A 21,734-nucleotide genomic window follows, 5' to 3' on the forward strand; every position below is an offset into this window, starting at 1 on the left:
ACATGCAGTATTTATCTTTCTGTGACTGACTTATTTCACTTAACATAATGTCTTCCAGGCTCATCCATGTTGCCACAAATGACAGAATTTCACTAGTTTTCATGCCAAGTTGTATTCTATTTTGTATATATACCACATTTTCTTTATCTGTTGTTGGACACTTACATCGATTCCATATCTTGGCTATTGTGCATAGTGCTGCAATAAACATGCGGGTACAGATATCTCTTTGGTATGCTAATTTCTTTTCCTTTGGATAAATACCCAGCAGTGAGATTGCTGGATCATATGGAACCTCCATACTGTTTTCCAATTTACTTTCCCACCAACAGTGTATTAAAAGTTCCCTTTTCTCCACATCCTTGACAGCATTTGTTATTTTTCGTCTATTTGATAATAGCCATTCTAACTGAGGTGAGGTGATATCTCAACCCAACATAATTTTTAAGTAAGCTTTTTGTTGAATAAAATATACCTTATAAACATATAAATCATTAAATATACAACTTGATTTTTACTAAGTGAACATATTTATTAACCACCACCCAGATCAAGTAATTGAAAATTTCCAAAACCTCTAAATCTCCCTGTCACTCCCTCTCCAAAGTTAACAATTATTCTCACTTCTATTACCATAAATTAGCTTTGCTAATTTTTGCAATTTAACAAATGGAATCATACAATATGTATTTTTTTCAGTCTGACTTCTTTAGCTCATTATTGAATGAGATTCAGCCTAAGTTTTTGCATGTAGTTTTAGTTTGTTCCTTTTCACTGTTCTGTGACATTTCATTCTGTAAATATACTGTAATATGTACATTCTACTATTGATAAATGTTTAGATTGTTTGAGTTTAGGGCTTTTGTGAATAGAATACTTGTGGTATGCATATATTTACATATATTCTGGTGCATATATGTATGCATTTCTGATGAATATATACTTAGGAGTGGAAATGCTGGTTTATAGGTGGTATATACGTTCAGCTATAGTAGTTAATGTCAAACAAGTCTCCAAAGTGGCAGTACCAATATGCACTCCAAACGGCATTGTATGAATGACCAGTTGTTCCACATTCTCAACGAAACTTGATATTCTCAGTCTTTTTTTATTTAAATCTTCTGAAGGTTGAGTATAGTTGAAAGACCCTCATTAAGGAGATATTTAGGAAAGTAGAATCAGGTTACAGCAGTGGTTCTTTAAGTGGCCCTTGGACAAGAGACATCGGTACCATCTGAGTCAGAGTTTCAAACTCATTATTTCACAGCTAATTTTTCCTATAGGAATTAAAATACTAATAATTTTGATCCAACCTGACCAATCATTTCTAACTGCTTTGTCTCTTCCCCTTCAGGACACACTCTGGAGCTTCAGACTTCTCTATCCTCCTCTCCTTCACCTTGTTTTTGTTTTTTCCTTGAAGCATAATGTATAACCTGTGAACCTGTAAGAAACTCATATTCTTGGGCCCTACCCCAACCTACTGAATCAGAATCTTTGGGGATGTAGCCAAAAAAACAGTGTTTTCACATGCTCTCCAGGTGATTCTTAGGCATGCCTGAGAGCAACTGGACTATCAGAAGAGGAAGTTAGAAGTCAATGTTATATATTTCAATCCTACTATCACTATTAACTTTTAAAATACCTTTGAATTCACAGGGCCTAGCACAGTGCTGGCCATAGTTTAGGTACACATAAAATGTGGCTGAAGGTAGGACTGCCTGGTTTCATAATTGAGATAATTTAATGTAAGTGCTTTTCCTTTAGGAAACACTTTCCTCCTTTACATGATGATAAAAATGCCCCTGTACATTCTAAAATACTTAAGACAAACTTCATCTTGTGCACCATCTAATAATATTCCGATATTTTATATAACCATAATTTGGCAAATAATAATTGATGCTCACTATAATATCCCTGAAGTACTACAAAAATACAAACTCTTAATTGCCAGATAAATTATACCCAGTTATGGTTAGATTGTCCTTAGTGCTATATGAACCACCATCATGTTGCCTTTGGAAAGGATAAGTCAAGATTTCAGGCTGAGAGAAGATGAAAGCATTAGCCTCTTTTAGGTTGGCTGAGTATGTGTGTGCATTAAATTATTCTAAGAATATCATTAACATATTCTCAGAAAATAGTTTGCTGAAAGTGCTAATAAGGCAAGGTTAAATCCAAACAGAAGCCCCAAGAAGTAAGAGATTAGGTAGGAGTGAACAACAAGTTTCAGTGAAATTTAAGTAATTGAAGAAATGTGTCAGGGAAGGCGAAATGATAACAACAACAAAAAAGAAACTAAAACGGAATAAAATAAAAAAATAGCATCTAAAACTGAGAAAGTTGAAAAAGATATGCAAACACAACCATAATTTATTAGGAAAAATCACTGGCTCTAGAAAGTAGAGGGAAGACAGGAATCAGTCCTACCTCTTCCAACTGCACCATGAGAGTAACATTGTGTCCTTGTTCTGCTGTCAGCTTTCCATCAGAAGTGACGATCCGGAGCCCCCGAGGGGCCTTCCCTGGACACTTCTGTGGTTTGGCAGTGTACTGTTCTCTTACTCCATCAGTGCAGTTATTGGAAACAACCTTCCTATATCTACATAAAGAAAGCTCAAGTCATAAACCAGCTCATTGTAATGCAGATCACTCGTGAGTTTTTAAACTTGCAGTTAGTGCCTAACCCTGAGGACCATCAATAACCATCTGACCATCTTTCATGTTACTGTGAGGAGTAGAGCTGATTCATATAAAACACCCAAAGAAAGACAGATAATCATAGTAACACATTGTATCTATTAGTAGCATTTTAATTGACTTATTTTATTAATCTAATCAGTCGACAAATCATTTCTTCATTTTGGAGCTGTGGGACATGCACAAAAGTAGAAGATATCATTGCTACTGTCACTGAGTTTATAATCTAGTTGAAGAGACATAAATGGATAACCTAGGTGATAATTCAAAGGCAATGTAATTAAGGAGTGGAATGAATAAAATATATTGCAAGGGAATTTGTAATTCAGAGAAAGAATAGATTATTATGGATACAGGAGTCAACGACAGATCTCATAGTGGATGCTAAGTAATGGTGTAGTGCCAAAAAATTTAGCTAAATTTGATAGTTTTTACTCAATATTTCATGAAAGGTACACTAATTAAACTATTGAAATCTCACATTAAGAGGGCTTCAGTTTTTGCAGATTGAATAAGTCCTTCCTATTCTCTTGCTTATTTCTTGTTTTAGCTTTAATAGAAAAAATGAATTATGCTACAAATTTATCTTACCTACACAATTTATCAGATTCATAGCAAATTTGAATCTGTGATTTCAGGATGACCAACTTTTAAGACTTTTTTAGATTCAATGTCGCCTTTTCATAATCTTTTTTACTGTGAGGTCCACAGTAAAAAGTATTTATGTATTTATATCTATTTGTCTCTCCAAGTCTACTTGCCTGAAGTTAGTGGTAGAGCTCAAATTGGAAGCAATCATAGCCTACTTTCCACTCTTCTAGACCAGAGTTTGGCAAACTTTTTATAAAAAGGGCCGGATAGTAAATGTTTAATTTTGCAGGCTATACGTTCTTTGTCACAACTACCTGAGTTCATTGTATAAAAGTGGACACAGACAATACATAAAACAAAAGAATTTATGCAGCTGGATTCCAGTAAAACTTTATTTACAAAACTGACAGTGGAAGGCATAGTTTTCCAATCAATTTAAGTCCAGCTAATGACCTCTCCTCTGTTCCTGAGTCTCAGGATTAACTACCAAAAAGCATAGTGGAAAAAGTCAAATGAGATACTGTCTGGAAAAGGTCTTTGAACACTATGGATCACTACAAGGTCAATAATTAACACATCTCAGGGTAGATGCAGGGATTAAATGGGTTAATGTACACAGAACACCTAAAACAGCCTTAATACTTAGCAAGTGCAAATAAAATATTAACAATTATTTTCATTTATTATTGTTATCATTATTTCTCATCTTTGTTCACAACTTTCATGGCTTCCAAATGCCCTTAGGATAAGTTGTAAACCCTGTAATCCTATGCACAATGCCCTCCACAAGCTAACTTCATTCCACTCTTGGGCACTTTCTCCCCAACAAATTCATTTTGCTCTAGTCAAATCTCTCTTTTTAATCCTCTTGAAAGTATTTCATTTTTTTTTTGCTCTTTCTACTTCTATATCCTCCTGCATACCCTGTCGGCTGCCTAAAACTTACTCACCATTTAAGATACAGCTTACTTCTCGTTTTCTCTAAGACAATTTTCCTGACTATAATAACAAAATAGTAAGAAGTTCATATTTAGAGAATACTTACTATGTCGTTGTGCTAAGTTCTTTACATGAACTCTCTCATTTATCTGCAAAATAATCCTAATACAAAAGATACTGTAATTATTTCCAACCCAACCTCTCTTACTACTACACTGCACTGCCTCTTTAAATGGAATACGATCGTCCCTCTTCTAAACTCTCAAAGGAATCCTTATGATTTACTTGATAGAACCCCTTTATTCCTTGCATAATTTTCTTTCTGGTGATCAGAGGACCATACGGTTGTTACTATACCAGCGTAAATGTTGAAATACGTGCATAGCAGTTGGTTATTGACACTACCTCAAACCCACCCAGCATCTTACCCACCAACTTAGCTGTGCTGATCCCTATCCTTAGAGTCCTTGCTTCTCACAATCCAGCAACTAAAGATTTAAACCTAGCACATCAGTTGGTCTCAAAAACCCTGCTCCAGCACTAAAATAACTGCTTATTCTGATTGGTCATGGTCATGGCTGAGTATTTTGAACATCGATCCATCTGATATTTTAGATATCCTTCATAGGTGCTTATGAGTGTATGCTGATTAAAAGAAAAAATAAGAGCAGGTGGGAGGGAGAGAAAAAAAACAAAAAAGAAAAACAAGGTGTAGGCATTGGAGAATGGTAGCATTCTGGTATCAGCAACAGTACCAAGAAAATGACCAGCAATGCCACCTAGGATAATTACGGCATCTCAGTGAGTTTAACTGTGCATCAGAAACTGCCTGCATGTTTCAGAGGCAAGGTACTATGCAAACTAAAGGCAGGCTATCATTTTTAATCGCTTAGCATCCAAGCACACCTATGATGAGCAGTTATAGAAGCATGGGCTCCCCATCACCACTGTCATCATCAGCTAGAGAACATTCCTTTTGTTTGTCACTGTTCCATCACCTCAGGCTTTCCTGAATCCTGCAGCAACAGTTCTGCTTAAATTCAAAGCACGAATCTATCCCCCTGGGATTTTGCCACAGCAAAGACTGTTGGTAATTTTTTTAAAAGCTCATTAAAAACCATTCTGGAACCATTTTATTTCCTGAATGAAAATAGCATCACATTAGCCCTCCCAGACCTGTCCCTGAAATTTAGAAGAAAATTGTGCAGAAATACAGAGTTCATTTACTCAAGTAAGCATACACCTGCTTTTTGCATTACAGAATGGTTCTATTTTCATCCCAGCATCTCTCCCTGGGTCTGAGTTACATAAATGAATAATGCATTTAATATGTTATTAAATGGGGCTGCTACCTCCGTAATAAGAAGGCAACTTATGATTATGTTGGACCTAAGCTCTGAATATTACTGGGATGCATTTAGTTGGTAAAGCATTCTTCAATCTGCCAAGAAGAAAAGTGCTTTGTAATGGCAAGGGAGTCTTTGTACAATTACTGAAAAGGAAACATTCTGCAAATGTGCCTTTGATATTACAGACGGCTCATCAGTAGATAGTGTCTTATTACTCCAACAATCCCGATTTTAGCAATTTTAGCTATTCTTTCCTATTTTGACATGCCTCTGTCACTTTTTTTATTTTTCTTACCCCTACCCTCTTTGATTTTGCTTCTGTGCTGCCTCACAGTCTTAAAAAAGATGAAGGCCATATTTTTACTTTGTGAGAGTAAAATTGGTAAAATCATTGACTATTTAGTGTATGTTAAGGTGACAGTAGTCTGTTTCAGTAGACTGCCACCCTCTCTGCCCTATCGAATCACTTGGAGGCAATTTAAAAATATGTGGATGCCCAGGCCCCACCCCTAAGAATTTTGATTTAATTGAGAATTCTGGGCATCAGTTTGTTTTGGTTTTAAGTCCACTGGTGATTCTAGTTTGCAGCCAGGATTAAAGACCACTGCCCTGAAGGTTAAAACTAGCGCTGTAGAACCAAACTGCCTGAGTTTAAATTCCTGCTCTCACTTACTGTATGAACTTGGGCAATTGATCCAACCTCTCTCTAATCTTTGGATTCTTTGACTGTGAAAGAGGGATGATCACAAAATCTTTTCATAAAGTTCGTGGGAGAATTAAATGAGATAATGCATTAAAAAAGTCTTAGCACAGAGCCTGGCATATTGTAAGAACTTATTACATATTAAAATATCAAAATTAGAAAAAAGTTAGTATTTAAGTAATCAATATATTTTTATTATATTGCAAATTCCCTGAAAATAGCTACTTACTTTTTGCCAAAATAATCTTAAGATCAAATCCAATTATGTCAATTCCTTTCTTCAGATCATTCAAAAGTTCCAAAGCTTAATGCATTTTTTTGACTCTTGGCCAAGATTTAGAAGATGCTATGAATACCATTTTGAACTTGTGTAAATATATGAAAAAACAAACAAACAAAAACACAAAAGTGCCTATGTGTTTCTTCTAAAGTGTCAAGTTCAGGTTTAAAGTAAGGTTCATGACCTGACCTCAGTACATTTTTCTATCTTCTGCTCTTTCCACTGCCTGACATGCTTCCTGAGCTCAAGCTATTCTGAATACTACGTAACTCTTTCCCCTGTCCTGTTCATCCCGCTTGGGATGCTCTTTCCTCCTGTCCAACTGCTACTCACTCTTTAAAATTCAGCTTAGAAATCATGCTTTTCTGTGAAGTTGTCTCTTCCCCTTTTCACAGTAGTTATCATATGTAATGACCAAGGCAGGACTGGAACTCTAAGTCTTCTTGTGCCCCAGGTTGGTCTTATTTTCACTGAGCTATGGTGTCCCTTATTTGCACTCACAATGAGAAAAAACAAATGGTTGAATTTCTTGGATTGTACTATGTACCTTTGCTTTCAAGGGAAATCCTGCCTTGTTACAATGTCACTGGACTTAATGAAACAGGAAATGTAGTAAGGTTTGGGGATAGAGAAGGGGGCTAGTTCTGGGAACAGTGTTTGCCTAAGGCCTAAAAATCTTCCTGGACTCACCACCTTAGCAATGCAGGTGTGCAATGGGAAGAAAAGCTATATGTATGTTCATGTGTGTAAATTAAAAGAGCTATATAACTATAGATCTGACATGAGAGATCCAGGGCTAGAGTGGCATGGCTTAACAATTGCGGCAGAGATTCTTCTACCCCTGTACACAGAGAAACTGCTTCTGGGAAAGCAGTGGTGGTGGTGGCCCTGATCTCCTGATCTCCAGTGAATAGGGATTGTACGAGACTTCCAGGATGAGAGAACTCACTGGCTGCTGTACATTAACCATAGTGACTCTTCATCAGTAGACACCTGCAGACCAAAGATGGGTATTTATGCTTTAACTGAGATCCTATGTGACAAGGCATGCTCAAGGGTGGCCAATATATCCACAATACTCTTATGTAGCAGCAATAACATCAGTATTCAGAAAGCATGGAGTTCTGGGGCTGACTAAACAGGTTTTCTGGGTTTATCTTTGCAAGACAACAGCTCTCTGGACTTTTCCCTTAAACTGTATAAGCAGACCTAGATATTAGGGGACTCGCATGAGATAGAAGATCAGGTTGAGGGAAGAAAGCTTTTCTTATATTAAGCAGGATGGAAGCACAAGTCAGTGAATTTGAATAGTAAATGGAATGTGACTTCATTTTGAACACCATTCTGATGAAATGGGACATATGGACACATTAACTAAGTGACTTAATATCACAAATCATGAGAATGGCTCATAGAATCCAGTATCTGAGTCAACTAATTGTATAACTAGGTTATACAAAGACATTTTTTTCTTCTCTTGAAAACCTGCAGTCCAAGGAATCCTAATATTGAATCATTTGAATTGGTCATGAAAATGCCAGAGCTTGAAGGGATCTCAAAAGTCATTCAATACAATCCCTGAGTTTTGTGCATGAGGAAAAGAAGACACAGTTTAGAGTTGCCCAAGGTCACACAAGGGACAATTGGCAGTTCTGAACCTCTGGACTAAGTTTGATGTTCTCTTGCTGTAATGCCATAGCACCCGGGTGAGAATATTTAATGCTAATGCTATTGATGTGAGAAAGAACAGCCATGTGAGAGACTAGTCTCTACATATATTGGTATTAACCTTCTTCATTTCCCAGCAGCTGTACAATACCATGAAAAGATGGAAAACCTCATCTAGGAAAGGTAAAGTCAGCTTCATAGTGACAAACAATTATTGAGTGTCTGCTGTGAGACTGAATGGTTCTTGGCTTAAAAACAGCTACACAGGCCCTTGCAGTGATGAGTCTGTAAATAATGCAAGTGATTTCCTTTCTGTGGACTTTAAACACATGCGCCACTTTTAGGGCCAATTATTCTCTTTGATGCATGCTCACAAATCTCGTTGAGTGACAATCAGACTGAACATCAAAATCCTCACAGGTCACCCTGAATGCAGTCAGACACCACAACCCCCAAATACCATGGAAGTAGCAAATCCAAGGAAAAGGCAAGTTAGCCAGAGTTTCTATGGCTGATGTAGAGAGAAATGTATTTATAGAAAGCATTTTCTAAAACATTCTAAATATATGTTAATGTATGTTGTATTTTGCTAGAATTTATGTGTGTATTTTCTCCCTGGATGTACTAAATATTTTTATGTAGATACTAAACTTATGCTGTTTTTTTAAGAAATTGTGCTTCTTGAGTAAATATCCCAGTTTTATTTTGAGAAACTAACCCTGAGGAACAGTAAGAGTTATCTTTGTACATTCTCTTCCATGAGGGATTAATGGCTTCTGTAAAGAAACTCCACTAACAGAAATTTCTATGCACACTTTTTTAACACATCTAGAAATATCTCTAGCTTAATTGCAAGAAGAAATCTGTCCCTTGAGAAGATCATCTTGATTTCTTAGAATGAACCAACCCAGTGCCCACTTTATTTTATATTCACAGAATCTTTTACAAGTGATGTCCTAGTTAATTTAGCAACTTAAATTTGCAGTATGTTCCCTGGTTCCAAAACAGTATAAACAAGATTTAACCATATATGAATACAACCAAATGAGCTTGTGCTTGTGTATGTGTAAACTGAGATATTTATAGACATTGATGGAGAAAGAAAGAGGAATGAATTTGGGGCTTTTTCAGCACTAACATGCAATAAAATATCAAATAAATACTAATTTCATTTTATCTGAGCAAAAGAAACTTATTCAGTAATCTGGTATACAAGTTATCTGTCCTGAGTGTCACAGAGGGACAGATATGTGTTTCAGTGTACAGTTCTATCACTTTCTAATTATGTGACTTTATGAGCCTATGCAGGTTATTATTTCTGTTTTACAGATGAGAAAACAGGGGCTTAGATTAAATATACCCCAGATATCAGTATTGCGGTAACTATTAAGCATCAACTTCATGTCTGGACTATAGATTCATAATAAAAGAAAGTTTTACCCCCTCCTTTTTTCTTCACTTTAGAGAAGCCCTTAGATGCTAGTTATTGGTGATGGTGTCTGCATTTCGTAAAGTGGTGCTGGGTGCTATGCATTGTGCTGCATGTTTCATATACAGTGTCATATTTAATCAAACCCTGAAGGAAACGAGTAAAGTTTGAGAGATTAAGAAACTAAGTCTCAAAGAAATAAAGCCATTTATTAAAGATAACAGTAAATGGCAGAGGTTAGTTTGAAAATCCTTAATTGTTTCATTCCAAAATTACTTTCTTTTCCATTAAACACAATATTCCATTGTATTTCATTCTTGAGCCATTACCACCCGAGGCCCCAGTACCAGTCTTCTTGTTTTCCATCTGGATGTGAAATGGCTTGTGGAAGTTGTGAAGGCAAAGGTTGAACAGAGGCAGAAAGCCAGCAGTGAAGAACACCACAGGACTTTGCTTGCACACTGTTCAACGGGGAGGACATACAAACCATCCCTGACACCACCGGACCAAGGAATCAGGACTGGTGGTTACAGCCACCTGGAGGGACATTCGATACCCATTTCAGTTAGTATTCCAACCATCTTTTCTAAATCCTAGCCAAGATCTAAAACAGAAATTGTGCAGCCATTCAGTTCTACACAGTGATGTTGATAAAAATTTTGGCATTGCCTAAGAATAGCATTTCTATTGGACATAATCATAACTGATGTTAGCATTTTTCCATCATGGTGAAGTGGGTGAGCCTGTGAACTGAGAACACTGCTATGTACATAAAGTAATAAGTTGACTGTGAAAGCAACCATAACCACTTATAAAATGAGGCATTTATAAAATAAATAAATAAAAGGAAGGAAGGTTTTCCTGCATGCTTCCACCTAAACTCTCAGAAAGATGATGCTGGGAAGTTCTATCATTAACCTTGACTGACAAGGGATGATCATTTGTTTAGCAGACTCCACTTGATTCTAGTTCTGACTGCATGTCTGCACCGTGTGCTATGTTGTAAGGGATAGGGTGAGGCAGGTAAGGCACCTAGGGAACATTTATGGAGGCACTCGTGCTCAGGCCAGTCCTACACTTGTGATTCCTCTGCACTTCAACCCAGCCCTGAGACTAATACAGATTCTGTACTGACTGAGCCCCAGGTGCCCATGGATGGGTTACCACTGGCACTAGAGATACATAGGGTACAGGTTGTCTCTCTAATTCTATATGTTTCCAGGCACTGGCAAGTCAAGGCTTGTCCTTGAGAAGACTACCAGTGTGGCTCTTTGACCAGAGTCATCTCTTGTTCTTTCTGCCTGAAATGACCTTCCACACCTTACTACTTTGGTGAAATTATACTACTCCATTCTCTCAGCTTTTCCTTACAGAATCCGCAAGCATTTGTGTTTTAAAGGAGGACAGCAGTTAATGCAAATGAATCTCTAATTTGTGCAACTCACAGGCAGCATGTGAACGGGAAGCTAGTGCTTTAATCCTTGTGGGGAAGATATTTGGCTGTGTCTGATACTTAGGTCTAAAAAGTAACCAGTTGCCTGAGTGGAATTTACTTTCTGAGCTAACAGAAATACCTCCAATTGCCAAAAGAGACTCTAATTATCTGCATGTTTTTTAATAGCAAGTATTATGGCATGAGAATGTTAATTGCAGCATTGGTTATAGTGGCATAAAAAACCCAAAATAACTAAAATGTCCACGAAAAGGGATGGCTAAATAATCCTATAATCCTTAATACCATGGAACTAAAAGAAATGTGATGGAAGTTAGCCCTATAGATTCTGCCTTGGAAAGATGTTTAAGATATAGTTTTGAATGAAAAAAGCAAATAGAAGAACAGAATATTTACTAGGAAATCCCATAGAAAAACAACCTCCAGATTAATTTTGTATATTTTCTCTTGGCAAATTCAAAGAAAGGTGTTTGGAAGCATGAGTATCAAACAGGTCATAGTTGTGTGGGAAAGAAGGCCAGGATTGAGGTGATGATCTAAACTGGCTTTTTAAGGATAAAAGACATACATTTTAAGCATATAAAACATGTATATATTTCTTTCATAATTAAATATTTTTTAAGTGAAAAGCTAAATGTTTAATGGCTACAACATTAAATACTTAACCTATTCTTACAAAGTTCCACTGAATTGACACATAGCCAAGTGACATCTGGGGTGAGGAGCTGGAGTGACATTAAGCAGGGCACAAAGTTCTTTTTCGATTCTGTCTACATTTTACCTCTTGCCAACACTTGAATTGGCTACAGATGCTGCAACGAGAATTCAATGGTGTGAGGCTTTCTTTGAAGATGATTTCAGGCCCTGTCCCAACTAAGAGTTTTCTTGTTCCTAGTCCAAAATGTGGAGTTTAGACAATACGCCGATCAGTGGGGTTACTATTGACATCTTTCCCCCTGACTTTAGCCTGTAGGGCCATATTCAGTGGTCATCCCTTCACCTATGAGCACCTTACTTGTGAGAGCAGGACATTTATCATACCTGCTGATGGCTGACATTTATCACATGCTCTTTGCACGCTCTTGCTCACTGATGCTGATGGTTTTCTGCAAACTGTTTAAATGTAAACAATAAAACCGGTGGATGTGGCAACTTAACAAAAATCATTTTGGGTCAGATGCTGTCATGTAATACCCACGGCTATGGACAAATCCCTGAGAGTGGCAGTCGAGCCCTAGGAGGGACTGTTGTGATTCCGTGACTACTGACTAACTGCATTGACAAACATTAATATACCTGGACACATTGCTGAGTCACAGTTTTAATTGAAATTGTAATTTTAATTTTATAGGGCATAGACGATATAAGAATAAATCCTTTTATCCTTATATGCTCTATAAAATAATAATACAAAATATAATATTATAATAGAAAATATAATATAAAAATAGGACATTATAATTTAATCATCTGCGATGTTTTCTTTTATATTAGTAAGGATTTATAAAATCTCAATAAACTGAAAAGTGAGGGGTCGTGGGCCTTCATTCTGCCTTATTCCCGTGATTTGAAAAGCATCTGGAGCAATTTTGACCCCTCTGGGCTTCAGCTTCCTCTCATCAATACCAAAGAGTGAAAAACATAACTTTCTTGACTGATGGAGTTGTTAAAAAAAAAAATCAATTTTTAAATTAGCTTTAGGGGTTTCCAATGCCCTTTACAATGTCTAAACATGTCGGTACATGCGCTTAATAAAAGTCTTGTCTTTGGCTTTCCTTCTCCTTTAAGTTTACAGTTATTTTATAGCCCTTTTCAATTTTTCCCCCCACGGTACTAGATGCTGAAGACTTCACTGACCCATTGCTGTAAAAATGTTATTTGTATTTTCCTCAGATTGTGTGTTATTGTTCAAATAAATCACAGCTTATTTCTTTATTCAAAGGTTCGAGGGATCCCTAACGTCAGAGATGGGAATAGTTGACGTCCATTTCAAGTCTTTTCCCTTCTTTTCAAGAAAAGTATTTATTACTTTGGTAATATTTTTAAAATTAAAATGATTTAAATTTTTTGAATACAGAAGCATATAGATGGAAGTTTCACCTCCTCTAGTGGATTCTCTGTACTGCAATTGGCATGAAAAATAAGAAGAGGTTTTGTCAAGTAGAACCAGCTTATTGGTGAGGTTCCTGCTTCCTTCCTTCCTTCTTTCCTTCCACACTTCCTTCCTTCCTTCCTTCCTTCCACACTTCCTTCCTTCCACCGTCTTTCTTCCTGCCTGCCTATCTTTCTTTTTCTTTTTTTCCTCTTTCCTTTTCTTTCTTTTTATCTTCTTTCTCTTCTTGCTCTTCTTTTCCTTTTAACTTTTTGATATCAGAATTTTCAAACGTGCACAAATAAGAGAAATAGTATAATAAATCTACATGCACCCATTAACTTATCTCTAAAACTTATCAATATCTATTTCTTTTTTTAACAGTTTGAAACAAAACACAAAACACTATGTATCTCTAAAAAAAATGATTATTTTTTTTCTTACCCTAACTGAAATGCCTGTATCACACCTAAATATATAACTGTAATTCCTTAATATCACTTATGATGGTTAATTTTATGTGTCGTCTTGACTGTGCCACAAGGTGCCCAGATACATGGTCTAATGTTATTCTGGGTGTTTCTTTGAGGATGATTTCAGATGAGGTTAATACTTAAATTAGATCACCCTACCTAATGTGGGTGGGCCTCATCCAATCAGGCAAACGTCTGAATAGAACAAAAAGGCCAACAGTTTGATAGGCCTTGAGTACAGAGAGAATTTTTTCGGCTTGATGGCATTCACATTAGAATGATTTCTTTTTCCTTGCTTTCAGACTTGAACTGAAATACCAGCTGTTCCTAGGACTCAAGTTTGCTGGCCCGTGGACAGGAACGATACCATTGGCTCTTTGGTTTTCAGGTCTTCAGACTTGGGCTTGAACTTAACCATCAGATCTCCTGCATCTCCAGCTTGCTGAATCACTCTGCACATTTTGGGACTTGCCTGGCTGCATAATAGAATGAGCCAGTGCCTTGCAATAAATCTTTCTATATAAATATACATCCTATTGGCTTTGTTTCTCTGGAGAGCTCTGGGTAATACAACCAGTATATATTCAACTTTACCCAATGGGTCAAAAATGTGTTTTTACAGATTTATGTGTGTCAGAAACCAAACAAGTTCCACACACTATTTTTAAGTATATAAATATCATTTATGCTTGTCGCACTCATAAAATGTTTTCCCTTTTACGGTATTCTTAAATAATATTGGATAAGCCTCATGACACAGAATATTAAAGACAATATTTTAGATTCTGATTCCAGGATTATAAAGATCAGAACGCATGCCTTAAATGTGTCAAGACTAGACATAGAAAGTGAAACACATTCGTATTAACACTAGTATCCTCCTAAAAAGATAATGAGCTTCTTTTCTGACTCCAGGTTCCATATCTACAAAACAGAAAATGCACATATAAAATATCTATTTGGCCTTCCTCACATGATTAAATAGTTCAGAAATAAAGTATCAAAAAAAAGTGAAGAAATCTATATATTAATATCATCTTTGACATCTTTATCCAAGGAAACTTTCTCATTTATTTATTTGCAACTGGGGTCTTATTCTCAGATGAAACTTTCACAAGTAATGCAAAGCTGTGCTGCAGTATTAAAATGAGCCCAAGCAAATACATTATGCTGTAGTGAAATAAGCCTGGGGTCTTTTATCAGAAATAATTCTGTCACCATAGCACATGCTCAAAAGTGGCAAAGGTTAGCCTCTCAAGGTCACTACCTCAGACACTCACCCAGTACTATTGAGGTAACTCTGTCCCAAGCTGCAGTCCTTCGACAGAGAGGATGGATTGAACCAAAACGCTGGCAGGCACTGACCATTGCTGTGTCGCTCATAACCATAGTCACTATTGGGGAAAGAACCAAGAAAAACCTTTCAGTGGGTGGAAAAATTACTGAGAACAACTCCCTATTAGTCCACAGCCAACATCTACCCAGATCAATTAAAAAAAAAAAAAAAAATTCCTGAATCAATGTCTTCTCAAAAATGGGATGTTTTCTTTCCCATGGAATAGCTATCAATTATCCACGAAAATATCCTACAGAATCTATAATTCCATTTACACACCTGTAAACTGAAAGAGTAGATTATGTTCTTATTAGAAAAATACACAATACTGATTTTGGTTGGGCCCAGAGACAGCTGTAATTAGAAAACAGGCAGTGGTGGAAGCTGATCATCACAGAGTTTAACACAGCCACATGTGGCACAATCCTCATTACTGGTGACGTCTTTGGGATGCTCTTCCAAGACATCTGGATACACCCAGTAGAGACAAGCCAGGTCTCTCTGTGCACAAGCCATATGCTTCAAAGTCACAGTCAAAAAGTAAATGTCCTTCAGGAGTGTCTCGAGCATTCCCCTAAGGAAAAGTTTTGTCCTAGGCAGTTAATGCTGCCACTTGGGACTAACTACTTTAAATCATCTTTCTACCCTGGAAATAGTCAAAGACATATCTCTCAGTCTCCTCTAATTCTTGCCTCCTGGGGCCTCTGAATAGCCTGATATTCTTTGTTTCTGAAAGATAAACCCAGGCACAGAGAGTGACAACAAATTGTACCCCCACATGCACAGACAAATTGTAGGCAGCAATCAGCAAGCATTAGCATGGATTGGCCCATCTGTGTAAAGGAGGTGAGATGCTGGCACACAAGGCTCGGGAAAGGAGAAATCAGCTCAGCTCAGGAGGCTGTCACCAGGCAGCTGGTACTCGGAACTCTGCACATACCAGCTGGATTTGGTGCTCGTTCAACACAGCATGGGTAGGAAGACTTCAGAATTGCTGCCTCCAGGACACCCTGTGTTCATTGCAGGAAATTACTTTACAAATGCTGGGGAATGACAGGCAAGGTCATCTAGGGGACTGTCCAAAGGAGAGCCAAGCCAAAAAGAAAAATTCAATGACAACCACCTTTCATTATGCTAGAGTCACCTGGAACCACTGAAATTCCAGCTACTAGTAGAAACCCAAGAAGGTCATGGTGAACATTCCAAAATATTTTCAGTAATCATGCAGTTACAAAAATACCACTTGACCAGAAAACCTCATAGTGACTCTCACTTCTCAGAATGCATTTTGGCTGGGGGAAGGGTAGCCAATTCCAATTTCAAATGAATGCAAGGATTAGGCCAAGACTGAGAGTGTGAGGGATACAGATGCAGAAATGGAGGAGCCTAATTGCTTTCCTTAATCTTGTGTTCCCTTCCCTATGGACTAACTTACATTTAGAAAAGAAAAACAGCAACAACAATGACAACAACAATGGAAACTTGGAGAAAAGATTCCCAAAGAAACAAATGTTTCCAGGAGATATCAAGGAGTTGGAACATCTCGCCTCCTTACCTTTCCTCTTTAGTTCTCTACCAGAAAATAAATTTGCTCTCTGCAAGAGAATGGCTGTTTCGTAAGGCCAAATGCTAACTTCCTTTGCAAATCCTCCTTGAGTAGAGTGAATGAATGAGAAGCAGTCAGGCTTCACAAAAAGGAATGTGATGAATGACTTAAAATCTCATGGTAGTTTGCCTGTGAATGTATTTCGGAGTGTCAGTCCCGAGGGTAGAAAAGGAATCAAACATTTTTGTCATTGTAATGTAATCATGTTGCACTGACTAAAATGGAAGTCATGGATGCGGAGGCCCCTGCAGAATTCCTTGTGAGCTCTGATGTAACTGAAGCTCCATTGCCCTCTGGCTGAGCCCAAAGAGATACAGCATTGGCTTTTGGCCTGCCTTGTCGACCAACAAGAGGGGACCAGCAATGGGTTATCCGTCTTAACTACTGGTGACCAATTTTGCTAGATCTTCCCAGCACTATTTATACAGTGATCATCTCCAGAGGTCTACCATGAGAAAAAGCTTACTTTTTCTAATATGTGATGTGTATGTACACAGTATCTCAGTACAGCCACTGATATTTTGATGATCAGCTATGTGACCTGTGATTGCTACACAGCTAGAAACAAATTGTTAAAGAATGACTTTAATTCTTACGCAGATCAAGTTGCGAGGTTTAACATTTACCTACATATTTAGCAATTGTTTTCTTTAAATGAAAAACATATTTTAAAAAAACAGAAGAAAAAAAGCAGACAGAAAATGAGATGGAAATTAACAAGAGAGTTAACATCTACTTGTTCTGAATAATTTGTCAACGTCACCTCACACAGAACACTAACCAAGAAAAAGGCAAAGGCATCGTCGGCCCCACAAGCTAGCTTTCTGCTTAGCAAATGTTTCAGGAAGAACTCTAAAACGCTCTGAGCTTAGTTTAATCTCCAAATGTCTCTGTACTTCTCTAGTTTAAATTAGCTTAATCCTGGTAAAGCAGAAGCCTCTGCTACCGCTAGGTTTGTGGAGTCATAGATTTGCAATGCCCTTGAATCCACCCTTGCATCGAGTCCAGAAATATCTTCCACAGCTTTCATAAGCTGTGGACAGCTGACCACTGATTTAAAACTTTCAGGAACAAAACACTTACTGCCTTATATAAGGCCATTGTTCCATTACAGGGGACTCTAGATTATAGAAAGTCTTTTATCTAGAGCACAAACATGTTTGCTCTCTAAAAAGTCCACTTATTTGTTTTCAGTGCTGCTGTTTGAAGCAGCACAGGGTGAATCTTGTCTCTGTTTTGTCCTCAGATCTATCAACAATATGAAGATAATTATGAGCCATCTTCTGAATCCTCTTTAAGTATAAAGAAACTCCTGGTTTTCCCATACATGTACATGCACATAGATAATAAACCACAATGTCCCCAAGAGGTAATTTTATAAGAATATAAGGCTTGCTGCTTAGCCTTACATGTATTACGATTATTTCAAACCTCAGTTTTCCTTAAGGCCCATGTGGATTTGACACACTGTACGACTCCATGGGATAACTGTGCAAGCTCACCAGTCAAAGTCAGCCTCTGTGCAGACACAGGGTTCTGATTCCATAGCTCCTGCATATTTTCCTTGCATACACTTCCGCTCTGATTTTCGCTTCTTATATATCCTCTTTGCTCCCATGATGCATGCTTCCCCCTGTAAGGAGACAAGGATCACACACAATGGAACATAAAGCTTAAATTTCCCTGTTCCACTTCAGGGCAGACTAGGAAGACGATGGCAGACTTAGTAGAATATGAACTTTGGAAGCCCACTTTGTGCTAACAGCATTTTCTTTTTGATGTCTAGAGCACTATTGTAGAATGTGATTATAAAGGCAATCCTAAGAAACATTGAGGATGTGTCAAATAATGTCCTTAACTCCCATATATTTAGCAAACCTTTATTTGGCGAGGTGTTAGGTGCAGTGCTATGAAGGACACACATAAGTAAGACTCAGCCTGTAATTAGTATATTGCCAACAAATCTGTAGTAATTAAGTTCATTTCTCCTGTAGTACAATATTTATACAGTTGGTCATTTATGAGCATATGAAAGAAGAGTACCGCTAAGAAACGTAAAGATCCATGTTGCCCCAATTTATTATGACTCTGCCCACACAACTTTATAGCACTGATTTTATGTTCATTTATCAGACAAGTATGAGAGCTAAATTCAAATTCCTCAAAATAAATAAAAGCTTTGAGTACCACAATGCTTATGCATCACAAGGAGGAAAATATCAGCAATGTAAATGAGTGACAATTTTGTTGTTCAGCCCCTGAATAGAGTGGATGTTTCTAGCTAATGCAGTGCCCACTATAAAACACAGCTTCTTTTGTGTTACTGAAAGACCAGAGCAGAATTTTATGTAATCCACTATACCCTTTCTTAAGCAAGCTCGCTTTAACTGGCTCCATTACACATCTACATAGAAATACATTACTTAGTCTAGGTTTGAAGAATATGATGTTTCACTGCATGAGTACGGTGATGGCTTTACAGCAAGAACTTTCACCAGGTCCTTTGAGAGGCCTGCAGAATGACTTCTGCCTTGGGAAATCAAAGGAGAGATGCTTTCATCTAAGCATTTTGATATGAGCTGAATAGCTGAGAGGCCAGGACAAAGGAAAGTTTCTTATTAATAATTCTGCATTCTTGTACCATGATACCTTGGAACGAGGCAAGAGACACTATCTAATCCCAGGGAATCAAGGTGATGGAAAGAAAGGATTTTTCTGGCACCGTTCACCCAGCGTAATTTTGTTATTTTATGTCTTTGTTTGCATTGCTAGATAAAATTGAATATCTTTTCCTTGCCCCCGCCCCCACCGTGCAACCATATGACATGCTCAGATAAATTATGTTTAGATCTCAGTGCGCAGTTGGTATTTCATTTTGAGTTGTAAGTCTGAGCCAAGCACATTTGAATTTTATCTCATTATATCCCAGCACAATAAAAACAGAAATGACTTCACAACAAACTATATATGTTGAGTTTGTTCACTGTTGTGGAACACAAACCATGCAAGAAAGCACTTGATGGCATTTTGGCTGAGAGCACACCGGTTCCTACACCTTAACAGCTAGCTTTCCCCCAACACGTCCCATGTCTCCTGCCCAGGGCTTAGTCTCAGTTTCTTTCTCCTACCTGGCTATGCAGCTGCCAGGGTCTGTAGTCCTCCTCGGCACACCTTCTATCGAAAATGGACTTATAGTCCACTTTGACCAGCTGCCATTCAGAGCGGTGGCTGAAGTGTCCAAACACTCTACAGAGTTCATGATCATAAAAGTAATCACAGTAATAATAATGCCAACAGTAATAATAACACATAGCATTTGTTGAGTGTTTACCATGGGCTTGGTGCATGCTAAGCTCATCACGAGGATCATATTTAACCCTCAAAACACATTCATTAGGAGGGTACTATTAGTGGATCCACTTCAGGGATGAATAACTTGAGGCTCATAGAATTTTGTCAACACGCAAAAACCAAAGTCAAGTTACTAATAAGTTGGAGAGCCAGAACCCAGGGTGTTTGAGTCAAGAGTCCACTTGTATATATTGTACCACAAGAATGGTTGAAAAAAAATGGTTGAGGAAACATCACTAATGTTGCATTCTATGTGGTCCAAGATGAAACTTCTACGTTCTTGCTAATGTACATGGTTCCCAGGTTGTCCGTGCTAATGTACTTTCCCACCAGTCCCTAAGAGAGTGGGCAGCAGACTTATAACTGTCCCTACACTGTGTATTCCACTCTCCTTATTCAGAGAGACTTAAATATTTAATGAGGTGTTGGAATCATCAACTTTAGGAGTGAATAAAAGCCACGATGTTGCCTTTTCTGCCAGCCTTTTTTAAACGTCCGTTTTGCAAATATAAAAATTGAATAAAAGCAAATTGTGGAATAAATTACTAATTTAGATATGTTTCCCATGGGCAAAATTGTAGCTATGCAGCATAGTAAATTTTTGTTGTTGTTTTCTACCACTGGAAAAAGTGAAGGGGGGAATTAGAAAATGTGCCAACTATTCACTTTGATTTTGAAATTCTCATTAATGACAGGATAAACTACTTTAAAACCTTCCTTTTCTGTTTTCCATGTCCAATTTTCCAGGGCAAGGAAATACCACGGTTTCATATTTCAAAATCAAAGCTCATGTTTGAAACCCGTAGGCAGCAGAGTCATTAATCAACCCTTTCACAAATTAACGATCACACTTTCCAGACAAGAATGAATGTAAATGCAATTTCACAAGAACAGATTGTCCTCATGGTTTTCCTAATATGCCTCACAATTGAGTTAGGTAAAGAGCCAAGGAAAAATAAAATCCTGTGTGGGGTTTTAATCAAACTCTGTGTTTTGACTTAAAGTGAAATCATTCTTAAATGCCTGAGATCTACTGCATATCCAGTTTGTTTACTATTGATATTTTAAATGTATAGCTTTATTTTCTATTGAAATAATCACTTCTAATTTCCATAAGCCCATTTAGTATAAAAAGAAAAGAGCTTTGTCCTGCTGCTGCCTTCTCTCAGACTAGGTCTCCTAAAAACCATAACAGCCAAGAAAATAGCTGCCCACATTTTTCTTTTTCTTTCCTCGTTGCTGGGAACTCATAGTAAGATGCACTGACTTTGCTAACAACTTCAAACCTAACAGCAGCAATCAGACTGACTTAACTGTCAGTCAAAACATCTTTCTGGATTTACTCTCATGCTGAGACTGAAACACATCACAGTTTCCCACTTACGTCATGATTAGAGTCTCTTCTCCAGGCTCACCCAGAACCCCATCCACAAAAAGTGGAATAGATGTGAAACTGTATTTGCTCCAAGATCTCCCTTCATCAAAACTCAACCTAATAACAGGAAAAAATAATAGTCATCAGATATCAAAAAAAAAAAAAAAAAAAACCCCAGGAAAACAAATCCTTTCAAAGGAAAGATAATGGCAACCAGAAGATGCTAGATTTTAAAAGGACCTGGGGTATTGTCAAAGTGAGCCTTCCATACGAATAAGTGTTCTTAATTATATTAGAAGGTAGAAATAGTTAGCCAAGCCATGGGGACCCAGATGTGTTTAAACATCAATAAGGGGAGAGCTGTATGAAATGGGAATAATAATAAG

At 37.5% G+C, this 21,734-nt stretch overlaps 1 protein-coding gene across 4 annotated transcripts in view; it reads right to left on the bottom strand.

The window, feature by feature from the left end:
• The window catches only part of SORCS1 (sortilin related VPS10 domain containing receptor 1), a 523,960-nt gene that overhangs the window by 68,018 nt on the left and 434,208 nt on the right, over positions 1–21,734 (bottom strand). For all 4 annotated transcript variants that reach the window (XM_063101912.1, XM_063101913.1, XM_063101914.1 and 1 more), the window contains exons 14-18: positions 21,358–21,465; positions 19,751–19,868; positions 18,125–18,255; positions 14,961–15,074; positions 2,434–2,605 (exon numbers count right to left, since the gene is read on the bottom strand). In XM_063101912.1, coding sequence (XP_062957982.1) covers positions 2,434–2,605; positions 14,961–15,074; positions 18,125–18,255; positions 19,751–19,868; positions 21,358–21,465 — 643 coding nt within the window. The remainder of the gene's footprint in view (positions 1–2,433; positions 2,606–14,960; positions 15,075–18,124; positions 18,256–19,750; positions 19,869–21,357; positions 21,466–21,734) is intronic.

The sequence above is a fragment of the Cynocephalus volans genome, chromosome 7, assembly GCF_027409185.1.
Source record: "Cynocephalus volans isolate mCynVol1 chromosome 7, mCynVol1.pri, whole genome shotgun sequence".
Lineage (NCBI taxonomy): Eukaryota > Metazoa > Chordata > Mammalia > Dermoptera > Cynocephalidae > Cynocephalus > Cynocephalus volans.